Below are 25,156 nucleotides of genomic sequence, written 5' to 3'. Positions count from 1 at the left end.
TGTGACATTATTTTCTAGCTATTGGACAGTGTTCAATTAGTTTGTTCGCTCGTTTGACCCAGGCTTAGACCATAATTACAAACATAATTGTAGCCTCTAATTTACTTTCAATAAGGAGCATCTGTGCCAACATACCCGAACACAGAGAAAGATATATTTTGCACCGTAAGTAGAATAGTGCGCATGCGGAATAGCATTTTAACGCACGAGACTGCCAAGAATTAAAAATGTGTCCAGTGTGACTACGCAACGAATGATAAATCTAATTATAAAACACATTTAATAGATCACCAAGGATTTACAGTTGCTCAGTCACCAAACAGAAATCCAGTCTTAAAGCACATCTATTTAGTTTTGTTAAGACATGAACCTGCCAAGGATTTAAAATGTAACCGGTGTGATTATGTCTCCAAGTAAAAATCCAATTTTAAAACACATTTATTAATACACAAGACAAGTAAGAATTTCAAATGCGCCAGATGTGAACTACTCATACATCACCGTAAACCTCTTTATGAGAAAAGAACACGCCACAGGCCAGTGAAATGCAGGGAAAGTGTTAAGTGCGTACATGACACTAATAAGCCCCCCAGGTATGATCATGAAATTAATAAAAATGGTTAGAGGGCACCTTAATTACTAATTAGGCGTTTTCAATAAAAAAATAATTTTCTACAATCTTAATTAAACGTTCTCATCGGTTCCTGGAAATCTGGTGTTATTTTACTCATATTTCGTCATTCTGAAGTTGGCTAAACCGAAAAATTAAGTGACAGCTTTCTTTATTCTTTATAAACAAAAGGTGCCAGCTAATTTTCGTAAGAGGTTGTGTTTACTTGGTCTACTAAATTGAAATATGCTTAATTTAACGTGTATATTAACAGTTAATGTAATAAAAGTGTTATAACAGCCTAGCAGGTATAATACGCAATACAATTTTAGGTTATGTTCGACTTAAACGTCAAATAAGCGACACTTCCATGTCACATGTGGATACACTTTAATAACGCCACTTTTCGAAGCGTCAGTGTAAACTTGAAAGCTTTAGGGAAGAACAATGTCGTAGAGAAGGTTACAAGTTGCATTTGGCAAAGATCGAATTCTCTGCATCGATCACCGAGAGGGGAACTCGGGCACTTCCTACATGTTTCAAAGTTTCATATACCAATTCGTTCGTATCGGCCGCCGATTAACGCCTTTTCCGTATGTATCCCTGCATCCACCGCCTTCTACAGTCGAGAGGGGAAGGAACATCTCATGCACCTTCCATAGATCGCCTCTTTGTTAGCGATCACCGATTAACTTGGAACGCCTTTTCCGTATGAATCCCTGCTTAGCATCCACCGCCTTATACAGTTGAGAGGGGAAGGAATACCTCATGTAGAGAACTACTTTCTGCTATTATGGTATAATTAAAAGCACATGTATAATAGTTGTATATCATTGTTTAACGTTTATTAAATCGTGAAAAAAACATAACCTCTTAAAAAATTAAAGTTGGCACTCAGGAATGTTAAGAACACCACTACCAACTGAAAAAAAACATGAAATTTGGACTAATATAACCTCACTTTCGACGAAATGAATTGAACTTTCAATTAAGATTGTGGATCGCACCTGGGGGGCTTATTAGCGTCAGGTAACCCGTTTGGATTTACTCAGTGCGCATGATCGATATTCTACTGTTGGTTATCTCTTTCACATATGTTGGCACAGATGTATTATGGCTGTGTACTTTCGAAACTAATGCATATTGTTCAAATTTGTATTTGACATAACTCACACAGTCTAAAATAAATATGCATGATAGAATTCCTAGTGTAGAAAAAATACGCCTACACTCATCACGAAAACCAATATAGAAATCATTACTAAGATCTTCTGAAAATTCTGAATTTACTTTAGATGTCAAACCAAGCGTAGGTCTTTTACATCGCAACAATATTGTATTCTATTCTGAACTTCATTTTATTTCGTGCCCCGCGGCCACATGACAGATGTCATTAGAATGCACAATCATTTGTTTCAGTTTATCTACCATTACTGTTAAAATGCCAATTAACATCTACTACAATAGTTATTTGTTTCATTAGTACAAAAAATGTCAGTTTTCGGGACGAGGAAGATAGTTGCTGGACGACGCGTTAGCGGAGTCCAGCAACCTTCCGAGTCCCGAAAACGCATTTTTTGTACGAATAAAACATAAAATTTTTTCTCCAACCCCCTGTACTTCAAATTATATTCGAATTTAGATTCAGTCACAGTTTCACTACTATAGTATAAGAACTTCTGCTTTCTTGTCCTCACGTGTCATGCCACTCTAGTTTTTAGGTTAACTTATAACCTATTCGTTCTTACTTCTTACTTCTCACCTCTCGCGACTTTGTAGGGAGCAAATCTTGAGGTAGCATGTTCTGCCGTTTCTATAATCTCTGGCGGAGTGCAATCCATGTCGCTATCAGTTTCAGTCATTTTATTGTATACACAATTAATATTGTTATATTTTGTATTGAAATAAAATACTTACCATACAGTTTTTTAATTAAAATTAATTGCAATTAACTTTTTCAAATTTTGAATTCAAAATGACAGATAATAGTGCAATGGGTCTGAAGTAGATGGCGTTACGCGCGACGGCGGGTTGTATACGTATTAAAATTACATTCACGGAATATCTAAATTACGTTACACATGGTTTAAATAAAAATAGCGAGCGTAAATCATTTTCAATACATGTACATACGTATAGGTAACATCATTATTTGCATTGAATATGCAAAAATATTTGATTTGTATGTATAGAAATATCTTACAACCTGCAATGTAAAACGATGTCAATGTGACATATCTCCGTGATTGTAATTTTTTAATTGGCCAATTTTCAAGGTCAATTTCTTTTTGGTACTAGGACCAAAAGTATCCACTTTTTGTACAGTTGCCATGGTGAAAGCAATTAATCCGCAAAACGTCAATTTTAGGTACCGAACACTGTCACAAAATAGCGTCTTATTCAGGTGGTTGGAGAAAAAATAAATTTTTTCAACTTATGAGGAAATTAGAAAAGAATCATTAAATCTAACAATGGCATTTTTATCTGTCTACGTCTACGTCACGTCCATTTTGAAAGATGCCACTTTCTAAGGCATAGTAGCTCCCCACGAAAAATCATTCAATAAGCGATTAGCTACTATCGTAGGGATTGCATGTTTGCATTTGCGTTACAATTTTGGCGCAACTTTAATAGGGCATAATATGCTACAGGCGTAGGTACCATAAATTGTATAATAGTTCATTAAGTTCATATCTGATGATTACGTCGTTTTTGTTTAGCTTAAAAGTTGGCTTTAATGAGAAATGAGCGTCGACTATTAGCTATAAAGTAGACGATTACATTTCGATTTCGCAATTGCTAACTTTACGACTTTGATGGCATCAGCGGTTGCCCTTGACAACCCCTTTTTTTGCTATTTATACAACTATCTGCACCGAGATGTTTTATTAATCAACGTTTACAAAAATGTCACGGTCAGATTTTCACTTATCAGCTTAGAAAGACTGAAATTCTATTTTAAAAAGACAAACCCCCCGCTTGCAGGAACACCGGGCTAGTTTAACCTGCGCACAAACTATCCCTTTTTCATGTAGCGATATTAGGTATCTCTGTCAACCCTACGCAATTCTATCATCGATCGAAATGCTTGTTGTGAATAGCTCGAAAGAAAGGACAAAGAAGTTTATTTCCCAACAAAGAAATGCACCTGCTGCGAATTTAATACTCAATACGGGTATGTTTTTCTTTGTCAGCCCTACTTCCGGAAGACGAACGGCCCTTTAAATTGATCAGCTGATCGTCGACCTTCAAAACCCCGATAAATACACTAATAGCGATTTACAAAAATGGAGTAGTTATTCAAACACTTACCGTATTCGCGTTACAAAAAAGGGCGGGTAAAAGGGCCAGGGGGCCGAAAAAAAAATTATTAAGACACACTCTCGAACCGAATATACCAAACATCCAGCCCAGCTGACTACCTACTGAACTGCTGAACCAAGTTAGCCCTTGACATCCCTTCCTCCTCTTTTACAAATAAGGAATAAATGTTGGGTGTACCTACTGCGCATCTGCACGTACAGTTTTATATTTTTGATATTTGTTGTAGTAATTATCGCACGTTATGTAAGGTCGCAATTAGATTTGCATGAATTTTCCGCTTTGTAGGATTTGCAACCTTCGCGCGCGCGATTGTTTAGACGTACAGCTCTGAATTTAAAAATTTTTAGTTACGCATTTGGATTTGCTAGTCCATGACTTTTTCATTGTATAACGCTGTCAGAACTTTCAACTTCAAAAAGAAACGAACATTATTTTTAATAACAGCCACCAATTTGTCAGACTGGGAGCGAGGTTGTCGACTTCTATTTCCTGACCACGAAAAAGTATTCTATAAATTTGACGCGGCGAATTTGCGTTTCGCCAAGACTGGAAATGTTCGGGTTCTTAATCGAAATTTGGTAAAACTCGAAAATACCGCGGTAATTAGAAAAACCACAGAGTGTGTGTGATGTGTAGCCGCGATGATGTTCTTACACAACAGGCATTTTTCTTTGACATTCCTTCTCATTGTCTTCTTTGTCCAGTCATCGTAAAAACTTGTACCATTTGTGTCTATAAAGACCGGTGAACCTAAAATAGTACAATAGCTATTGAACTTTCGAAAAAGATTCAATCATTTTGCCGTTACGCAGAGATTTGTGCCCCAGCTTCTCCACCACCTTTTGCTTATTATTTTATTAATATTTGTGATTATATTATTAATAATATTGATAATTGTGACTAAAAAAATCGCGCATCTTATTATTAACAAAATAAACATAAAATATTACAATGTCTTTTCATTTCGACTGTTAATGTCACTTACAAGTTATTAAAACTGAACTGATACAAAGGAAGTCACGGTTACTCCTGCACTGCAAATGACCAAATACCTACTTGAAAGCAGTGGCAGATCGTGAGTTCGGAAAGAGGGTAGGCACATTCTTCTATTTTTGAAGTCGAAAAAGACGTTAATGACTTTTTGGCAACATTGGGTTGGTTGGACGAACTTCTTTTTTACGGATAGGTGCGCGAATGCATTTAGTCAAGACTGTAGGAGCAGAACCCGCAGAATGTGTACTACCTAATTTAAGTTGCGTTTTGGCGCTTGAGCAAAAAAACTTGAAAATTTGCAGTAAAAATTTTTAGGTATTTTACATTTGCGGAGACGCCAATCATACTCTCATTTGGGGCACCGACAGACGATGCCCCGGAAGATAGTTTTATTCTTTACCTACGTCTAGCTGCTTTCGAAAGGATGGAAGGAAAATTTGATACCATCCGTTATAAAATGTAAAGGCTGGTTTATAAAAGCCGTAATCGTCGTGGTAACGCTATAAACGACAATTTCGCATCGGATAAAGTCGGATCCGCATGTTTCTAATTGTGGTGTTGTGCTAGTGTTCATTGTTTTGGTTTATATTTGTAAATTTGACATCAATTTCTATGTTCATGTTAAATTTATTAAACACTTCCGATACGTTTCACGATGTAAACACAAATATGAGGTTAGAATTCAGGCATGTGGTTGTAACGTTATTTTCTTACCGATTGATATTCCTGATTCGCATTTCATTTAAGTATCTATTTGATTTGTGCTCTTATTTAAATTCTTACGCTATCTTCTTTGTAATCCACTAGTTTAAAGATGTAAGTTAGTTTTGTAATCGAATTATTTTGCTTAGTTCTTTATTTTTGCCGTTATAGGTTTTTTTTACAATAGTTCTTTACTTCGCCGACGGAGGTCGTGCAGATGTTTTCCGTGGGACATCTAATTCTGTTCCTTCTTTTCTTTCTGCGTACGCATTCGCCGTACTTCTTCCTTTTCAGTGAAGATCCTGCCTTCGCATTGATTACACAGCGTATTGAATGGAGGAGCCACAAGACATCACAAATAGAGAAAAGCACTCCTAAGAAATATGGTGATATCCGCTACAAAGAGCCCTTTGCTTGCAGACAATAAGTCAAGTAACAGTAATGGCGTATCGAGAAAAATTTGCAACGAACCCACTGTGAATGCCAAATCTTCTCGCGGAATAGGTACAACTGTACGTAAGACCAAATTACTTAAATGGAATATGAATAGAACGTTACAACTGTTTGAAGTGGTGGAACGAACTACGCTTGCAACAAAACATCTGCAATCGAAGTAGGTAACAAATTAGCATTGTTCTAGCCTTTGATTTCACTTGGCGCGCTTTTTTTGGGACTTGAATCAAGTGATATTTAAATAAAAATCATTCATTTTAAATCAGCGGTTATACTGATGACCAAATTTAGGATTCGTCAAATTTGTACTGAGCTGTACCAAATTTATCTTCACATTTCATTTACTTTGATGGCGCATGATGTTGCATGTTACGTCATTTGAAAGTTTATTTAATTTTCTAACCAAGCCTAACTTTAACGATGTCCTTCACTTGATTCAATAGAAGATAATATTACTGATTAGTTTTCAAACTATTCCAAGGGAATGAGATTTCAAATCACACCCCGATTCGTAATGCTTTTATATTTTGTAGTGGGATAGATACTCATGCTAAGGGAATAAGATGGAAGCCTCTTTAATTCAAATTTGAGCTTTATCGTTCAAACGGTTAAGAAGGTTATTGCAAAAGCAATTGAACGCCCCACACCATCTTGGTTTTTGAAATAACTGAGTTTTTGTTTTTACGAAAATCATAGATAAACTGGTTCTCTTTAAAAATGTGAAAAAAAATTTTTGAGTTTATGCGAAATTTAAAGAAAATGCAAAGTTAAAATTTAAGATGGCAATTACGCCCTCTGTTGGTCATTTTTAGAACTTGAAAATATGTTTTCTATTTCGGTGTTACAATGAGAATTTTGTGCAACTGTTTTCGGTAAAAACAGTGTTTCAATGAGTTCCATTGTAACATTGTTTTTGGTAACTTTTCATCTCTAAGTTGGTAGTTTGCCAAGACGTCAACGTCAAATTATCAGATGTGAAAGTGAAATCAAATTACGTACGTAAAATTTATGTGTTTTCCTTGATTTTTGGTACACGAAGAACTTAATACATTCCAAATCAGCAGTTTACACATCCACCATAAAATAGTATGAAAAACACGTGTTACAATGCTTTATTGTAACACTTCTATCTTGTGGACAAAATAGTCGTATTACAATAGGTCACATTGTAACACTTGTCTTCCAATATACTATTCCAGCGATTCTTCATAACCGATTTACCCAATAATTTTTTTTATCCCTAAGTCATATGACGAACGGTTCTCGAGATATAGCCGAGGAACAGTCTCATTGGGTCACCCGGTACAACGCTAAGACAATCTAAAGATACAACAAATAGCTAATAACTTATTTTTGGATCCAGGAGGTTCTTTTCTTTCACATTTTCCTCGGAATATCAAGACTAAATAGCAATTATTACGCTTACTAGGATAAACAATATTTAAATAATAATGATAAGTCAGCCGTGTTTAATTAACTTTATCAAAACCAAACACATTGCGTTATTTTCTTGTCGGCGAGTTGGTAATCTTTTGTTCCTTGCAATTATGTCAATAAGTCTTTCCTTTGTTACTGATATGCTGTTATCAAAGAGTAAATCCTTTGAGGTGTGTCGTTTTGTGAGAATATTTAAAATTGATCAAGCTGGGGTGACTGAATTCCTTGCAAAGGACCGAAGTTTAAAAAAGTTCCATTCATAAAAATATTACAAGTAAAGAAGTAGTAGTCCCAAAGAATTTATGATACGTGCTCCAAAATGCGCGGCATTATACTATGCGATCAAAAATGAGTTGCTGTCGAGTCACCTTTGGAATTTTTGTTTACATGGGAAATCGTACTTAACTTGTTACTTGAACTTCCAAAGGCGACTCGACAGCAACTCATTTTTGATCGCCCGTTACATGTTTTTTGACTTGCAGAGTTTTGGATCAACAATGTAGCACTTCAGAGCAAATTTTCAAGGCAAAAAATAACCCTTTTCCAGAAACGTGTCATCGATACTTTTTCGACAAACTTATGCGTTTTACTCTGTACTACTTTTTTAAACATAGACACACTTACTGCTTTCCATTTGAGTGAAAGAGGAGCTCTAAGCTGTACCGTGCACGATGCCCTGTGTTCCTTTTAAGAAAGCTTCGAGCTCTGACGCGCCCGAAATTGGATTTCCCTTGTCCCCTCATGCACCACCTATTTGCTTGGGGCTTGAAACACGTTTGTGGTTATTTACGTACTGTGAATGTCAATTCAAATGTGTTAAAAATGAACAACTTGCAAAATGAGCTGCTCGAACGAACTGCACCAAAGCTTCACGCACTCAAATGGAAAGCAGTAATAGTATGTTCTTAATGTAAATGTATGCTACCATAGTACAGCCTGGATACGTCCCATACAGTGACGTAGATCTATATCTCTGGTCCCATAATTGTTATGACAGTAGTCGGGGCAATTTCCACTGGTTAAATTATTTTCACTTCAATTAGAAACTATACGGGTGTTCCTATTGCCCTGTAGAATGTGGATCGAAGCACTGAACGTGGCCAATTAAATAGGTTAAGAGTTGCGGGAGAAGAGCTACAGCCTGGTAGGTTCACAATTAATCACGGTCGTATACACACAGATCTGGAAACCCGGAAACCCCTGTTTGAGACTGGTCTTCTTTCGCGAATCAGATTAAAGGTCCACTCAAATCGATGTGGGAATGCGGGAACGAGAGCGGCTGCGGGATATATTTCTACAGCGATATAAGCGTGCGAATCGCCGCTCGAACCCGCATTTAACTTAATAGTCCAATTAAAAATAAAGATAGCAATTTATCATTCAATGTTTAGCGCACTCGTTCAACTTTACAACAACTCACCGACATTCCCTTACGTCGATTATTTCTTACTATTTGTTGCATTGTCGCACAGACTGCACCTAAATTCTTGAATGAGGCATGCTTTAAAATATGCCATTTTAAGTTGTGCTTTATAATTACACTGATCACAAATGAAATTTTTTAGAAGGTTGTGTGTTAATGCTGTTAATAGGTGACCCTTTAAGCGAACACTATTAATTGCAGCGTAATTACACTGATAGCAGCTTAAGTGTAGGTAAGTATCAAAGAATGTCGTTATATCACTTTTTTTTTTTTTAATTGCACTGTTCACAATTTTGGCCATGTTATGCGTTGGACAATGGTAATTTTAAATTATCCTTATTTTTGTGGTTGCATAATTATTATACACTGGTCAGATTTAAAACTTTTGAAAGTACTGTGACGTTTTACTATACTTGCTCTTTAAAGTGCAATTATATTGATTGCGAATGAAATTTTTGCAAGTGTATTACTTTTACATCCGTAAACACTACAATATTGATTACTTTTGCCCATTGTAAGTAAAAATAGTTATTTATGCATCAAGGGCATTAAGGCGATATTTATGCCGAGGGCGACAGAGCCCGAGGGCCTCCGGCCCGAGGGTTAAATATTGAGTAATGGCTGAGGTGCATACAACATTTTATTTTTCATCATTCCAAAGAATGCATTTCCAATATACAAATGTCATGATTATTGTTTGCCCAACATTAAAGTGCTCAATACGAATCAAGTTGCCTCTTTTTTATGATATAATATAACTCCGTCAATCAATTTGACAGGCCGTTTGAGGGCATAATGAGATGACAATCCATTATGCCCTCTCATTATGCCCTTGGGCGTAATAGACTGCTTCATATATCACATATGACAGATATAATTGACATATAATAGGCAAATGAAAAATAAAAATTGTTGTGGCTAGCACAGATATACCACCCGCACGTTCTGTCCAAAAGCTTTTCTTTTATGTCTAAAAATATGTGTGCCAAATTTGCTTCCAATCTATTCATCCGTTTAGCCGGACATGAGACTACAGACGGACCGACATCATCGAGATTTCGTTTGATTCGGATTGCGGGTGTTTCAAAACGTGTATTTCCGTGAAAAAAGTAGGGGGGGGAGTTATTTTTTACCTCAAGGCAATACCTACCTCATTTACTCACGCGCTGATCACCATATTACAAACTACCGCTGGAATGTATGATGCGTTTGTTTGCCATATACCTATCTACGTCAACGCAACGTGCCGCAACTGTCGGATTTCGTGTAATGTTGGCTTTAGTTTCTTATTGCCGATGATTAATCTTTTATGGCGGTTTGATGTCTATCGTGATTTCTAGAAAATTCGCTACAGTATTTTCTTCAGCTTGTTTTTCCTCCTCCTGTTCATTTAGACAGTAACAATTTCATAAATGTTAAACATTTATGAAAGTGTTACTGTGAAAACAAGAATTATATGGTTCTAAAAACTGCTTAAAAGCGTTCATAACTTTTTTATGTGAAAGTTGTTCGTGTTCTCTGCGAGTCACGCCGATACATTATCTACTGTACATGATAAAAGCAATATGGTCGCAATTATTCGAGAATAATTTTGTAATGGATGTATTAATTTTGTTAGTTGTGAACTCCATTTGCCAATAAATGCATATTATTATTATTAATATTCTGGAGCATCGACAACACCAGTAAAAAGCCATCAGATGACCGTGGAAACCTCTGATCTGGCATTGAAAAAGCCTTATTGTTTATTATGTGTATTTCATACTTTTCCATTTGACTGATTCAATTCAATTTTCCAATGGCTTTCCTTGCATTCACTTAAGGCCCAATTACATTTGTCACTTTTGATGATCATCTTGGAGGAATCATCCAAAGTGACAAGTATAAATTGCCTTTCATTGTGATTTCATCCAAAGTGTACACTAAAGATGAAAGACGACCAACTTTTGATGAAAGAGTCGTTCATCGAAGCGATGATTCATCGAGAGTGAATGCCCAGTGACAAATGTAAACTGCCGACGCACGTTCACTTCACAAACACTAGTTGATTGTTTTGGGTTTTGGTATTCGCGTAGTTTTAAGTAGGTAGTTTTATTTGATTTAAATTATTGTAGGAGTTTTGTGCCGAGTTTTGTGCATACCTATTGTCGTGGCAATCTCATTCAGGTGGCAAGATAAACACATGGAACTATTCCTAGAAAGTTATCAGCGGTATGAGTGCTTGTGGAATAATAAATGCAGTGATTACAGCAAATCAAACGTACGGGAAAAAGCGTACTTATCAATGCTGGCCGATTTAAATTTGCCTGGATTAACTGTACCCGACATCAAGGCAAAAATAAAAACTATTAGAACACGTTATGGGGCAGAACTTTGCAAGATAAAAAATTCAGAAAGAAGTGGAGCTAGTGCTGATGACGTTTATGAGCCCAGACTATTCTGGTTTAAACTTGCAGACGTGTTTCTCCGCAGCATATGCACTCCAAAAGAAAGTTCATCAAACTTGAAGGTGAGTACTCTCAAATAGAAATAGGTACATACATATACTTACGTAATTATTTCTTTTTCACAAAATGATGTATGATTAATTTTTGCTAATAATAATTCACAAACCAAATGAAATATCAATTTCAAAGCCAAAAACAAGATATTTATTTATTTTTTTTAAATTTGTTGATTACTAAATCATTTTCAATTGCCATGGTACAATGTCTGTTGTAACAAAACGTTCAGCATAATAATTTCGTACGTCTCTTGCTGCCCTGCAGTAGTTATTTAATGCACCGTGGGATATTTCCTCAAGACCACTATGTGGATGTTGGGTAGCGGTACCTGGTTGAACCCTTCCTTCTTCCCAGTTTTCAACATCCAGCATATCTCTCGGGATGTATGGGTATATGGGAGTTGAAGTCTTTCGCAACCAGTTGTGAAGAGCGCATGTAGTCTTTACCACTTGTTCCGTTGTTTGTATGGATAGTGGAATAGGTTTCTCAAAGATTCTAAATTTCGACACAAGTATGCCGAATGTGTTTTCCACAACGCGACGAGCTCTTGAAAGTCTGTAATTGAATATTTTTTGTTTTTCCGTTAGCGGACCACATCTGGAATAGGGTTTTAAAATATTGGTTCTCAATGGGAAGGCATCGTCAGCGACGAAAATTCCTTGTTCCGGTATATTCAGTGAATTATTTTGCAAGGCCTCATTAAAAGTTGATTTCGCAAATACTGCAGCGTCATTTACTCTTCCATTGGTTCCCACATCGATGTATATGAAATTATAATTGGCATCAACAATTGCGAATAGTATCGTACTGAAGTCTTTCTTGTAATTAAAATACTGTGAACCAGTGTTTGGAGGACACCTGATGGTAACGTGCTTACCGTCCATAGCCCCACACACATTTGGGAAATTCCACAAAGTTTCGTAGTCTCGCATCACATTTTCCCAGCTTTCAACTGTGTTAGGGACCTGTATCAAGCAATAATTATTAGACAGTGTACATTATTCTATTTTTAGAGCTTTGTATCTGTATCAACTTTCAATTGCTTTCTGGAATGACTGATTTCATGTAATTTCATGTACTTTGTTTCAGGAGTTAGAATCGACGAGAAAGGGCATTTCTGGAAAAGCAACCGATGATAGCCAACATTTGGAAGAACGTGAACAGCAAACTGGGCAAACGGCACACATTCAGGACACTGAACAGCAAACTGAGCAAACAGCACACATTCAAGACACTGAGGCAACATCTCCAAATACGATTGCAACGTCTTCGGCGGTAATTACGAATACTCCAAAAAACACAAAGGGGCGTAAACGTTCCCTCAATACTACTATTTCGGGGGTTCAGGACGCAATAAAACAATTGAAGACACTATCGGAAGAAAATAAGGAGGATCTGAACGAATTCGACGTGTTTTGTGAGAGCCTTGCTATACAGTTGAAAAAAATGCCTTTAAATAGGGCTCTTATCTGTCAAGAACATCTACAGAAAGTGATGACGCAAGAACGACCCTTCCAACTCACATCAAACCCTCAGTCTCACTCATCCATGTCACCTGCTGATTATCAACAGTCCATACCAACTTCAGGCCGGTACTCTGCGATGTCATCAGGGCAAAGCAGCACACATTCACGGCAGTCACAAAACCATTACTACCAATCTACCGAAAAAGATGACGATTATGAAAGCACTCAATATACCAGTGATGTTTTGTCCGATGCCCTTTCTTCAGCGGGATTAATAGTTGGTGATGAATTAATGCCTTTATAATAAATTACGTTATTTTATAGAAATAAAAAATATTTTCAAAATAACTTAACTATTTGAAACTTTTTATACTATAAACTTTTTATTCTGTTAACCTATGAATTAATTAAACTACAAGATGTTAAATTTCCATTATAAAATCTGCCAAAGCGTTGTATATAGCCTTGCATACCTCAGGCAAAAACCGTGAAAATGTGCTTCTTGGAATTCTGTACAGTGCACTTAAGGTACCTATATTATCTCCAGTCGCTAGATATCGTAGTGTCATTTGTAGTTTTATTTTAGGGCTTAAAGCTTCTCGGAACCAAGTATCTTTTTTGCTTATAAACGGAGTTACTTTGTCTAGAAGATATGCGAATTGCTCCTCGGTCATTCTTAAGTGATTTCTATACACCTCAGGATTTTCCTCTGCCCATTCTCTTAACAGGGTTGACGAAGCTTTGTTCTCCTTGAAACCCATGGCTTCACCCACCAACGTCTTTGAGCACGTTTACGTGTCGATAACATTGCGTTAACTTCATGTAGCAGTCCATGTGAAATTAACGCAATGCCTCTGCGTAATTTTTTTTGATTCCTTCTTGAACGAGCACGAGACATCGCCCCTACACTAGCCTTTCACTTTTCACTGACACTGTGAAACCAGCAAACTGGATGAAAATATGTAAACGAGGATGATCATCCTGGATGATTTCACTCTGAGTGATTCACTTTGGATGTACATCAAAAGTGATATAATGTAAATCGCACTTTACTTACAAAATGATGACTTATTTTTCAGATTATGAAGTTCTTGCATAGTCAGCCAACTAACAATATATGGCGAGGACTCGCCAACTCCACTGTCAGACGATCCTCAAAGCTTTACAAGTTGTCCACATTATGCGCAGCCGGTGGAGGAGCCCTAGCGATATCCTCCACAGAAGCTCCAACTGCAAGGGATCAAATACCAGTCGTCAGCGGCCTTTTGAGATTCTTACGGTAATTTAGCGTTAATACCTAAACCTTTAGTTTATCCCAATGATTTTTAGCTCGATGAAAATAGGTTTGATCATCTCGTTTGATTACACATTTTCACAACTAGGCCTAAATGAAGCGATGCCCAACTATAACGTAATGATGGGACGAATACATCAAAGAGCCGCAGACCGTTTGCTAAACGGCTGCCTAATTAACGGCGGAAGTTACATCAAACTTGGCCAAGGATTAGTCTGCATGAACCATATTTTACCCCCTCAGTATACAGAGACGTTAAAGCAGTTGCAAGACAAATGTCTAAAGCGCAAACCCGACGAGGTGCGCGTTTTGTTTTTGGAAGACTTCAAGAAAACACCTGACGATATGTTCAGGGAGTTTGATCACGAGCCTATCGCAGCTGCCAGTTTAGCTCAGGTTTGCTCTATCAATATGAATGGTGTACCAATCAATTGTAGGTTTTCAAAGCCACGACTAAGGATAATAAGAAAGTGGCCGTAAAAGTGCAATACATCGACTTGCAAAAACGTTTCGACGGCGATATTGCTACCATCGAGTTTATAATGAACATTATTGGACTTTTACATTCCGATTTTAATTTTAAGTGGGTGGTTGACGATTTAAAAGACTCTTTACGGCAAGAATTAGATTTTATAAATGAGGGCCGCAATTCGGAAAAGTGCGCCAGAGATCTAAGTCACTTAAGGTACGTCCACGTTCCAAAAGTTTACTGGGACCTGTGCAGTTCGGTAAGTCTATTGGTAGTAGTTAAAGGCCAGCTTGCTCCTCCCATTTTTTTAACGCAACACGTTCTACAGTAGGATTATGTCTATAGGTTTGGGTGGGGTAGCAAAGAGTACCCTTACTCTTTGGTGGTAGTCTCTAGGTGTTCAATGTACCATATAGAACATGCAATGCATCCCAGAACATGGAACGGCCTTAATATGAAACTTATTATTATATGAAATGGCCTTGGTAATTTCTAGGGAGTTAGCACTTTATTTTTCATCACCTCCCTATATAATTTTTGAAACTGTGGATATACCTCTACGGTTAGGCAACACACTTTACATCAGAAGGAATAGCGCGCCATGGAATAAAATACAAAACGTTCTGTATACACCAATCCTGCGCGTTCTGTGCAACTGCCGAAAAACAGGGATTTTCGCAAAGAAGTTAATAATCATTTTATTCTTTCTGGTAGTAACCGTAAATCTGAAATTTCGTGTCGCAATGTGTTATTATTTACATTGCATGTTATTTGTTTATTCAAAAGCATAGCGTGCTCCAAGCTTTGTTTTATATGTAGGTACCATTACTGAATCATGTACAGGATGTTTTATTAAGCATTTATTCGTGTGGAAGTGTATTATTGGTGTAGTGTTGCCCTGTACGGTTCGACTTACCTTTTACTCCGTGGAGTGAGTACCTCATACATGTTGCTCTCTCATCTTGTGTGGACTGCAGCCCTTGTGTCTTAGCAATTACAGAAGGGGTGCCCTCTAATTCACTTTTCTTCTGTTTAGTATGTGGTTCTACTTGTGATAATTGACTTTAACATGAATACTGCTTGCGTTTTCATCTGTAGTTTTTCGTGTTAAATTAATGGAAGCTGATGCTGGGGTAGAGCGATGCCATTTGATATTATTTTTTATGTATATGCAATTTATCATTTCACGGTGTAGTGTACTTAACCCCCAGGTTCTACGCTAACTTCACAGTACAAGAACACGGAAATAAAGTCAACCCGGCAACGTTTAAAAATTGCCACCCGAATGACTATTCCCTCCAAAACTAAACAAAATCCCGCTTAAATTTGAAAAGTGGCACGTGATAAAACATAGGCAGGGCCCTTGCGTTAGTTGTAGACAACGCTTTGACCTGAAGCACAGTAGGGAAGGAACGTTAAATAAAACACTGAAATTGTGAAAAGTTTGTTTAATAATGATCGTAATTATTATGATTGTAAAAGCTTGGAAATTTAAATCCAAAATAAATTACATTGCAAAAATAAACTTTGAAAATGGTAGTACACCGAATAAAAATAGAAATAGACTGGGACAAAAAGAACTTACCAATAAAAAAAACCAGCCGTCAAATTAATATTAAATTGTGTAGTAAAATTAATTGTTTTGTAATGATGTGAATGCGTAACATAAAATTATAACAATACAAAAAGTAGCAGGTAAATTTCAAGAGATAACATCTAGGTTAAAAACAAGTTTTGGGAATTATGGGTCAGATAAGCAGGTACTAAGATTCTAAGAAAGGGGGAAATACAAATTTAACTAAAAACAAGATATGTGGAAATTACGAATCGTAACTCATTTACGCACATATAGAGTCTAAACTGTTTTGATTAGTATAATCTCGCCCCCGCAAGATAGGTAGCGTCGCCACTCGTTCGGGGTCGAAGACAATCACGGAATTAGGTGTTGTAGCTCAATTTTGATTACAGTTTTTACCACCACCGTGACTGCTTCATTCGCAGAGAAAATGTTAGTTACAAACAACAAGTCAGTACATACAACAAACGAACCGGTAATTTCCACATATTAAAATAAAATGATCCAAACTTATATGAATATTACTTCAGGGACAAGACCAAGTAACCAACATCAATAAACATAAATTGAGCAAGCAATACACTAAAAACGTAAACAATTACAAACAATAGCATAACGGTATTACATATGATTCTACATTGCGGTTAAACCAAGTAAATTTCAAAAACAGATTGAAACACACAAAAAATATAAAATGCGGTATACAAAAGACAAATACGATATAAAGAAATGCCTACATTAAATAACACAAAATAACAACAAACATTTATGAAGCGTCGCGTTCACGACCGCCATTCAAGACAAGATGCCAAACCCAAACGTAACCCCTGTTCATGCTTTTTAGGTGGCGCAGGCAGCTTTTTCCCACCTAGAAATTGCATGGTTGCCAACTCTCAACAATGTATTAGCGTTTTCGATTGGCAAAACTCGTACTGCACGAGTGTTGCACGAGAAACTGAAGAAATGCATGTGAAAATTGCTCTCAATGGAACATAAATATTTGTTATCATTTGTCCATAACCTCATTTTAGATTTGTATTTATACAATGATTTAGGTAATCGACAAATCTGTATTCTAAAAAATGCCTGAAACGATTTCACTATTATTTATGATAAACAATGAGGAATATAAATTTGAAATTCCTGTAAAGAACCAATTTTTGGCGTTCAGTTTAAATAGTAAATGCAACTTTTCGTAAAGTAGAAGTTATATGGCTAGTTCATCATCTTCGCTATCGCTAGATGACAACAAAAAACTCTCCAACGCAAGAAACAAATTCAAATTGTCGCACTTTTATTTTGAAAATTTGCTCCACGAGCTCTCCGACCTCGTGCGTCAAAATTTGCACTGAATGCGTAATTGCTGCATCACATTTGCCAATGGAACACAGAAAATTGCCCTAAAATTACCAATAGAACGTAAAAATTGCACTCGTGCAGCACGAATTTTGCCAATCGAAAACGCTATATGTATCGTCGCAAGTTGTATATACAGTGGAACCTTTCAACGGGTTGTTTTGTTTTGGCTAAATTGAACCTTAGTTGTGTTTTTATATTAAACTGATTAATTTGTTTACCATTTGTATATTTATTATGCCGCATGTACTCCTTTTATTAATATCTTTAACTGTATTTGACTCTATAGTCTCTATAATTGTTTTATGTCTTGTATTTGTGGGAGGGTGTTCGTGTGTGTACATGCCAGGTTTTTTATTGTCCAATAAAGGTTGTTTTCCTGTCCAATAAAGGTTGTTTTCCTGCCCATTTTCGTGCGTACCTAATACAATATTTTCTTACGTACAAAACTAAGTTTTATTCCAATCCCTTCCCGATTGTGCCTCATGTCTTTTCACATAAAAAGAACGCAATATACATAGTATAGTACAACGTAGGAGTACTATTTGTACCACCCAGATCGAGCTGACTCATAACTGCTAGATGCATACAATTCTTCGGATTATTAAGGTTTATCATTTTATTTTTTTCTATTTTTAATTTTTCGCTTGCTTTAAATTTTTTAGTTTTTTCATTTCTCACACGTTTATTTTGAATTCTCTATCTGTCCAACAATAATTACATACGCTCGATGTCCATTTATGATTTACAGAACACACGTTAAGGAATGAGCATTGAGGCAGCTGAAATAGATAACTGAAACTTTGAAAACAAATTTCGCTAAATGACAACAAAATATTTATAACGCGGCTGACTGCCGATGCGGCGAAATTACAAACGCAATATAAGAGGAAATTATTCTGTTCCCGCAAATATTTAGAAACAAGCAAATGTAATCCAATCCATAGTAATGTCTATCAATGAATATCCTCGTAATTGACTGCGCGAATTGGGAAACAGTAATCTGGTTCCAGTACATTTTTTACAATTCAGTACACTTGCACATAGATGGCCAATTGCCCGATGACCAATGTAAATACGTTGCGAGCTTTTCGTAAACTGCGCTCTGTATATAAAACAGGCGCGACTCGCTATTAGTCGAAGGTCTTCCGAGGATTAAACTTTCTGCTTTTTTCTCTCACTGAAAGTACTTTCTGTTGCTGATTTGGTGCGGACGATGTCAAATCTTCTCTTCGTAAAGCGGTCGGAGGGACTGATGTTACCTCTTTTTTGGTGAAAATGTAAATCTTGTGCAGCGACTTTCGACGAGAAATGCTGACTTTATTACAACTGAGTTGTATTAAGATAAGAGCGCTGCACGCATTCACGATAATATCACATATAGTCTTTCCTCTCGATTATCGAGTTTGGGTAATCGTATTTTTACTTTTATTCGTACAATATTCGTATAAGGGGTCTTTTTTCTTAAGATTTTTTGGCGATTACAGCTCTTAAGTGGATTTTCTGCAACTAAAAATACCAATTGCAGTAAATATTACAATGAAAATATATTCATTTTTTAATTATCTATACCATGATACCAAAACATAACCCTTTTATAATCCTCCGTCTACATTACTACAACAATATGTCACATATTAAATTAACCAAAAAATAATCGAGAGCTTAGCATATCCTAAATACAAATTAGGCGTGACCCATAACATCGTAGTTCGTCACGAAAACCCTAGGGGCGAACTGGCCCTTAACTACTGTATGGATGGTAAAGACATATCTACAAATTTGTTATAGAGGGTTCTTGTTGCAGAATACATCGAAGGTTACAAAATCTCCGAAGTTAAAAAATTGATCAGTAACGGTTTTGATTTGGCGGACATTAATAAAAAATTATTTGAAGCGTTCGGTGAGCAGATTTTCCAAACTGGTTTTGTTCACGCTGATCCACATTCTGGGAACGGTATAAAACGCACATAGTTTCGCGTTTGTAACATGTAACTGTCGCAGTGATTATTCGTAAGAATGGTAAAGACGCTCAGCTTGTGCTTTTGGATCATGGATTGTACGAGACGATTAGTGAAAGGGATCGAACGTCGTTAAGTTGTATGTGGAAAGCTATTGTGTTACAAGATCATGATCAAATGAGGAAGTATTCTAAAGAATTAGGCGTTGATGGTGAGAACGTGGGGCATGTCAAAAAAGTTGCAGGGGGGACGGTACCAAATGTTTCGTTTCGTTTAAGTGGGTATTTACTCGAGCGTCGTAGGGACCTATTGAAACTTTGTAGATTAGAGCAGAAAGAAAAAAAGTTATACATATGATTTACATCCCTCCAGTTGTGGGGGGCGTATCTACTAAAGGTTTTTAGTAATGTAAAGAAACGATTATGATCGTCAGATTATTGAAATGCACACTTTTCAACACGTAGTCAACCCACCTTACTTTAATCTGACGCGCTCGAGTAAATCCCAAAGTCCCTTATTGGGCTCCCCTACTATTTGAGTCCCAAAATTTAATTTTTTTACAAAATAGGATACCATAAACCTAGGTAATGTTGTAAGGTGGTTTTGTGCAAATATTAGGACAACTGATCTTGTTGTAAGAGTAATCTATAATTGCAGATTATGTAATGTTTGCTGAAATACTCACGCAAACGCCACTAAAGCGGACAAATTTTAAATTAACAACAAGAGTAACCGAAGAGGACGTTAGTTACATGAAAGAATTCGCTGCAAAACGATTTGATATGGTGATGTCAGTATTGAAGCATATACCACCTTCTCTTCTTTTGGTGCTTAGGTAACCTTTGCTTTACTCCAATAACAGTATACCTACTCCACTTCATGAGACTTATGCGTTATTTTTTTACTTTCAGAAACCTTAATACTATACGAAGTATTGCTCAGGAACATGGAAATCCAATTGACCGATACGAGATACTTGCTCGATGTGCAACTAGGCGTGCATTTGCAAGTTCGCATAGTGTCCTTTCAAAAATTTACAACATTCCAACAATGGTGTATTTTGAAATTAAATTATTGTGAGATCTGAAATGAGAGGTGTAGGTAATCATAATTCAGAGATTATTTCAGGAAGAATAAAATAGATCGATGGATTTATGCAATGTTCCTAAGAATCTTGCGTGCACTAGGAAGGGCAGCAGATACAAGCGCTATAGAAAAGATGTTTTAAATAAATAATTTTGTTATATGTATTTGTAAATATAGGTAGTACAAGTATGTAAACAATGGTAGTACTTTAGATGTTAGTTAAAGTTTTACTGTAAACAATCAATGTGACATAATTAATTAGTAATGGAGAATTCTTAAAATATTCAAAAAAAAATATGTTTTTACTTAGGCTTTGTAGGACCCCTCACTTTTTTCACAGAAATACACGTATTGAAGCACCAGGATTCTGAATCGCACAAATCTTGAGGATGTCGGTCGTCTGTCTGTACTTTCATTTCCGGCTAAAGGTTGAACCAAACTTTGTACACATATTCGGAAAGTGCTGTAACGCTTTTGGACAGAATCGCGCGCATGCGCAGGTGTAGGGATGGTATCTGTGCCAGTCACAGGCCACAGCTAATTGGTTAATATGCCATTTCCAAATGGATCTACGTGGTGAGAAAGAATGAAACAATGGTGGAAACGCAGTAAATGTCTTGTAAATTTAATTGTGTTTCTTTTAACTCCTACCGTTTCATAATAAAATGTCAATTCACAAAGTTATGATAACTTTGTATTATAGGTTTATAGCTGAAGCTAACTTATCCAATTTCGTATTATATTCGACCCAATGAATGTCTAAATTGTTACGAGGTTTTCCATTCATTGTTTTTATCAATTTTCCAAGGTAGATTTTAGATCGGTACGCTAGGCTTGCCCTTCTGGATTGGTTACTATGGTTTTAAAACTTTAAACTCAAACGGTAAATGAAGGCTTAAAATGACGTCAAGTCTCCTTTGGAAGGGTTCAAATTAAATATGATTTCCCATGTATACAAAAATTCGAAAGGTGACTTGACAGCAACTCTTTCCGATGGCGCACTTGATCTTGAATTCATAGCAACCACGCGCTTACTCCACAACCTTGGTCTCTGTAAATCAAAGTGTTCCTTTATGAAACGCACTATAAAAAGGGGAATAAATTAGCTGTGATACGTCCAACCACAGAACACCGCATTTCGTTCAAATCACGCCGGACACATTTTAAATGCTGGGCGAGCGGGTTCATGTTTTTACAAATGTTAGATGATTGGAGGTGCTTTAAGGCTTTATGGTTGATGACGACATCACACTGGGCACACTTTTAAATCGTTGGTGACCTTGTATGTGAATCCTCCAAGATTCGTTGAATGTTACACACACTGGACACATATTAAATTCTTGGTAGTTTCGTGTTAAAATGCTATTGCGCATGTGCGGTGTTTTACTTATGGTGCAAACTATATCTCTGTCTTTGTTAGATACGTTGGCACATATGCTTCTAATGAAACTAACTTTGATTATATATGTAGATGTACTACCTACATAATCAAAGAAAAATAATGAAACGCTACATCCGCCACAAACCACGGACCTTGCCACAAACAAAACAGTGTTTTGTGGATATATCTATAATGATTTAAGACCTAATAATTACGTATCATATGCGGTTATCCGTTATCCCTCTGTTTCAAAATGTTTGTTCAAGGTGGGGCCAGGGCCGTAACTAGATATGACCGCGCCCTTGGCGGCACTTCAAGTTTGCGCCCCCCCCCCCACCTGCGCGTGGAGGTATTAAATACCCCCCAACAAAAATGTAAGGACCGGAAGGTCCTTCTCCGAAAATTTTTTTAAGTTCAAGGTTTGGAGCTTTTTGATCCGAGATTGCGCTTCTTTAAAACATGGAGAAAAGATTACAAAATACAGAGTGTTCAAGATAAGAATGAACATCATGGACACATCGGAAACCATAAGAAGTACACAGTTGGTTAAATTAGAAAGTGTTGTGCATTTTAGGGCTTAATAAAACCGTTGAGTAATAAGGATTAGGAAAACGATGTTTTAAAAATGTGGAAATTCCGATCAGTTCCGAAGATATTTAAAAAAACCGAAAGTAACTGTTTAAGCTCACCATTTTACAAGATTTTCGCTGCGACGTTTCGTCTTTGAGAAACCATCATCAACTTCATATTTTTATATGGACCGGAAAAAAGTACATAATGTATTGAGTAGGATTTTTTATTACGAATACAATTATGTATGGTATAATTTGTCATTTAGAAGAACAAATTATTTTGACATTTTGTCAACGCCTACTAAACCAAAAATGTTAAAAATTTAGTAACAAGCCATTTTTCTGAGCTACATAATAAATAATTTTTAACATTTTACTGTAGTACGTAGTCGTTGACAAAATATCAAATAATTCATTGATATGGTTCCTTTAAAATTAAATGATGTATAGGTGATAAAGAATGTTATTGATTTGATTGAATGTTATTAATCCATCGTGGTTGATGGTTTCTGAAAGACGCCAATTGTACAGCTTAAAAAGTTCCTATGAGGAAGTGTTATTTGTTTTTTGATATCTTTTCAAACAGGGCCGGCAAAAAATAAAACCGAATATGATTAATTTCGTTTTTTTTTCGGAACTGATCGGAATTTACAAATTTTTAAAATATCATTTGACTTACTTGCTTTTCCTTCTTATATTGGACACACTGTATATATATTACATTACCATAAGGAGCGAAAGGGGCGAAGGGCAGAGATGAAGGTAAGGTAATATCACTTCACAGTCACAGTACGTACAGTATTAACAATCTGGAATAACATTTGTTTAAAATAATACACATTAGTATTGTAGGTACCTGTAGCACTTGGCACCTCTGTAAATTAGCCATGCTCAAACCAAGGACGTTAAAAAAATACCACGTCAATGGCCCAAGCTAACAAAACAAGTATGCATAACATATTCAATGCCTGTAGGTAAATACTTATGTTACTATTAATGCTGTACCTAAACAGATTTTAGACCTACAAAAATAAAATAGAGTGTAACATACTTTTTGATAAAGTTATTATTCTTAGATATGGACGGAGATGGTGGGACACAATTTGTTAAAATCGAACCAAAACAGGAAGAAGGAATCCATTCCTCTCTTCAGGGAAATATTTGGGTGGGCAACGATGCTTTTGGTATAATAAAAGACGATATAAAAGATGAAATTACTATTAATGTACAGTGTTCTAAAATTTATAAAGAAGAAGTGCAGCAACACTCTGACTTTCAATGTAACCTTTTAACTCTGTGTCAAACAGTCTCTAAGGATTTTACATGTGCTGATTGTGATTATGGGACAAATAATAAATATATCTTTAACCGACACCTTTTAAAACATAAAGTTTCGAAACATTTTAAGTGTGGTGATTGTTATTATGAGACAAACAATAAATTTAATTTTAACCGACACCTTTCACAACATAAAGTTTCGAAGGATTTGAAATGTGGTAATTGTGAGTATGGAACAAATAATAAAAGCAACTTTAAACAACATCTTTTAACACATAAAGCTTTGAAGGATTTTAAATGTGCTAATTGTCATTATGAGACAAATAATAAACAACACTTCATTCGACATCTTTCAAAACATAAAGTTTCAACGGATTTTAAATGTGCTGATTGTGATTATGGAACAAATAGTAAACGTAACTTCAAACGACATATTTTAAAACATAAAATTTGTAAAGATTTTAAATGTGATGATTGTGATTATAAAACAAACAATAAATATAACTTTAACAGACACGTTTTACAACATAAAACTTCAAAGGATTTGAAATGTTGTAATTGTGATTATAAGACAAATAATAAGTTCAACTTCAAACAACATCTTTTAGCACATAAAGTTTCCAAGGAGTTTAAATGTGGTAATTGTGACTATGGGACAAATAATAAAAGCAACTTCAAACAACATCTTTTAACACATAAAGTTTTGAAAGATTTTAAATGTGACTATTGTGATTATGGGACAAATCATAAACGCTACATCAAACAACATATTTTAAATCATAAAGTTTCTAAGGATTTTAAATGTGCCGAATGTAATTATGGGACAAATGATAAACAGCTCTTCAAACAACATCTTATAACCCATAAAGTTTTTAAGGATTTTAAATGTCTTCATTGCGAGTATAAAACAAAACATAAACGCAACCTCCGACCACATCTTTTAACACATAAAGTTTTGAAGGATTTTAAATGTGCCGATTGTGATTATGAGACAAATCATAAACGCAACATCAAACAACATCTTTTAACACATAAAAGTTTCTAAGGATCTGCTCGGATGTACGACTCGTGATTATAGGACACAAAATAAACATCTCTTCAAATAAATTCTTTATTACACATAAAAATGTTTAAGTTTTTTTAATGTGCTACTTGCGACAAATAATAAATTTAACTTTGAGCAACAATTTTTGGGGGTACACTAGGCGTTTATCTTCAAATCTCCTGAGATCACATTGAAAGGAACAAATTTAATGATATAACACTACATC

General features: G+C 35.9%; 2 protein-coding genes and 1 long non-coding RNA gene across 9 annotated transcripts in view; all 3 read left to right on the top strand.

The window, feature by feature from the left end:
• The window catches only part of LOC116173145 (uncharacterized aarF domain-containing protein kinase 5), a 34,181-nt gene extending 12,898 nt beyond the window's left edge, over positions 1 to 21,283 (top strand). For 3 of the 4 annotated variants that reach the window (XM_031490436.1, XM_031490438.1, XM_031490437.1), the window contains exons 3-10: positions 13,992 to 14,191; positions 14,242 to 14,602; positions 14,644 to 14,934; positions 19,399 to 19,564; positions 19,612 to 19,779; positions 20,226 to 20,403; positions 20,480 to 20,644; positions 20,697 to 21,283. In XM_031490436.1, coding sequence (XP_031346296.1) covers positions 13,995 to 14,191; positions 14,242 to 14,602; positions 14,644 to 14,934; positions 19,399 to 19,564; positions 19,612 to 19,779; positions 20,226 to 20,403; positions 20,480 to 20,644; positions 20,697 to 20,796 — 1,626 coding nt within the window. In that variant the 5' untranslated portion in view covers positions 13,992 to 13,994 and the 3' untranslated portion in view covers positions 20,797 to 21,283. Of the gene's footprint in view, positions 1 to 9,009; positions 9,175 to 13,991; positions 14,192 to 14,241; positions 14,603 to 14,643; positions 14,935 to 19,398; positions 19,565 to 19,611; positions 19,780 to 20,225; positions 20,404 to 20,479; positions 20,645 to 20,696 lie in introns of those variants that run through there. The other variant, XM_031490439.1, reaches the window with a different exon arrangement.
• On the top strand, positions 9,885 to 13,272 carry LOC116173146. Of its 2 annotated transcripts, XM_031490441.1 has the most exons (3): positions 9,885 to 11,005; positions 11,057 to 11,451; positions 12,536 to 13,272. In XM_031490441.1, exons 2-3 carry the CDS (start codon positions 11,125 to 11,127, stop codon positions 13,214 to 13,216), a joined length of 1,008 nt encoding a protein of 335 aa, XP_031346301.1. In that variant the 5' UTR covers positions 9,885 to 11,005; positions 11,057 to 11,124; the 3' UTR covers positions 13,217 to 13,272. The 2 variants fall into 2 exon arrangements, with proteins under 2 accessions (XP_031346301.1, XP_031346300.1); XM_031490440.1 differs by having other exon boundaries at positions 9,885 to 11,451.
• Positions 21,284 to 23,206: 1,923 nt separating the features above from the next.
• Positions 23,207 to 23,797, top strand: LOC116174036. 3 transcript variants are annotated; one of them, XR_004146019.1, is made up of 2 exons: positions 23,207 to 23,369; positions 23,460 to 23,797. It is a non-coding gene; the product is annotated as an uncharacterized LOC116174036 (long non-coding RNA). The 3 variants fall into 3 exon arrangements; XR_004146017.1 differs by having other exon boundaries at positions 23,452 to 23,797; XR_004146018.1 differs by having other exon boundaries at positions 23,207 to 23,396; positions 23,452 to 23,797.
• The last annotated feature ends 1,359 nt before the right edge of the window (positions 23,798 to 25,156 follow it).

The sequence above is a fragment of the Photinus pyralis genome, unplaced genomic scaffold (assembly GCF_008802855.1).
Source record: "Photinus pyralis isolate 1611_PpyrPB1 unplaced genomic scaffold, Ppyr1.3 Ppyr1.4_LG6, whole genome shotgun sequence".
NCBI classification, from domain to species: Eukaryota; Metazoa; Arthropoda; class Insecta; order Coleoptera; family Lampyridae; genus Photinus; species Photinus pyralis.
Note: the sequence above shows the minus strand (reverse complement) of the source record. Positions and strands in the feature narration are given on the sequence as shown.

Coding starts and splice junctions, on each gene's coding strand:
- LOC116173146 (XM_031490441.1), top strand. CDS start 11,125: ATGGAACTATTCCTAGAAAGTTATCAGCGGTATGAGTGCTTGTGGAAT. Junction 11,452..12,535: donor AAAGTTCATCAAACTTGAAG/GTGAGTACTCTC, acceptor ACTTTGTTTCAG/GAGTTAGAATCGACGAGAAA.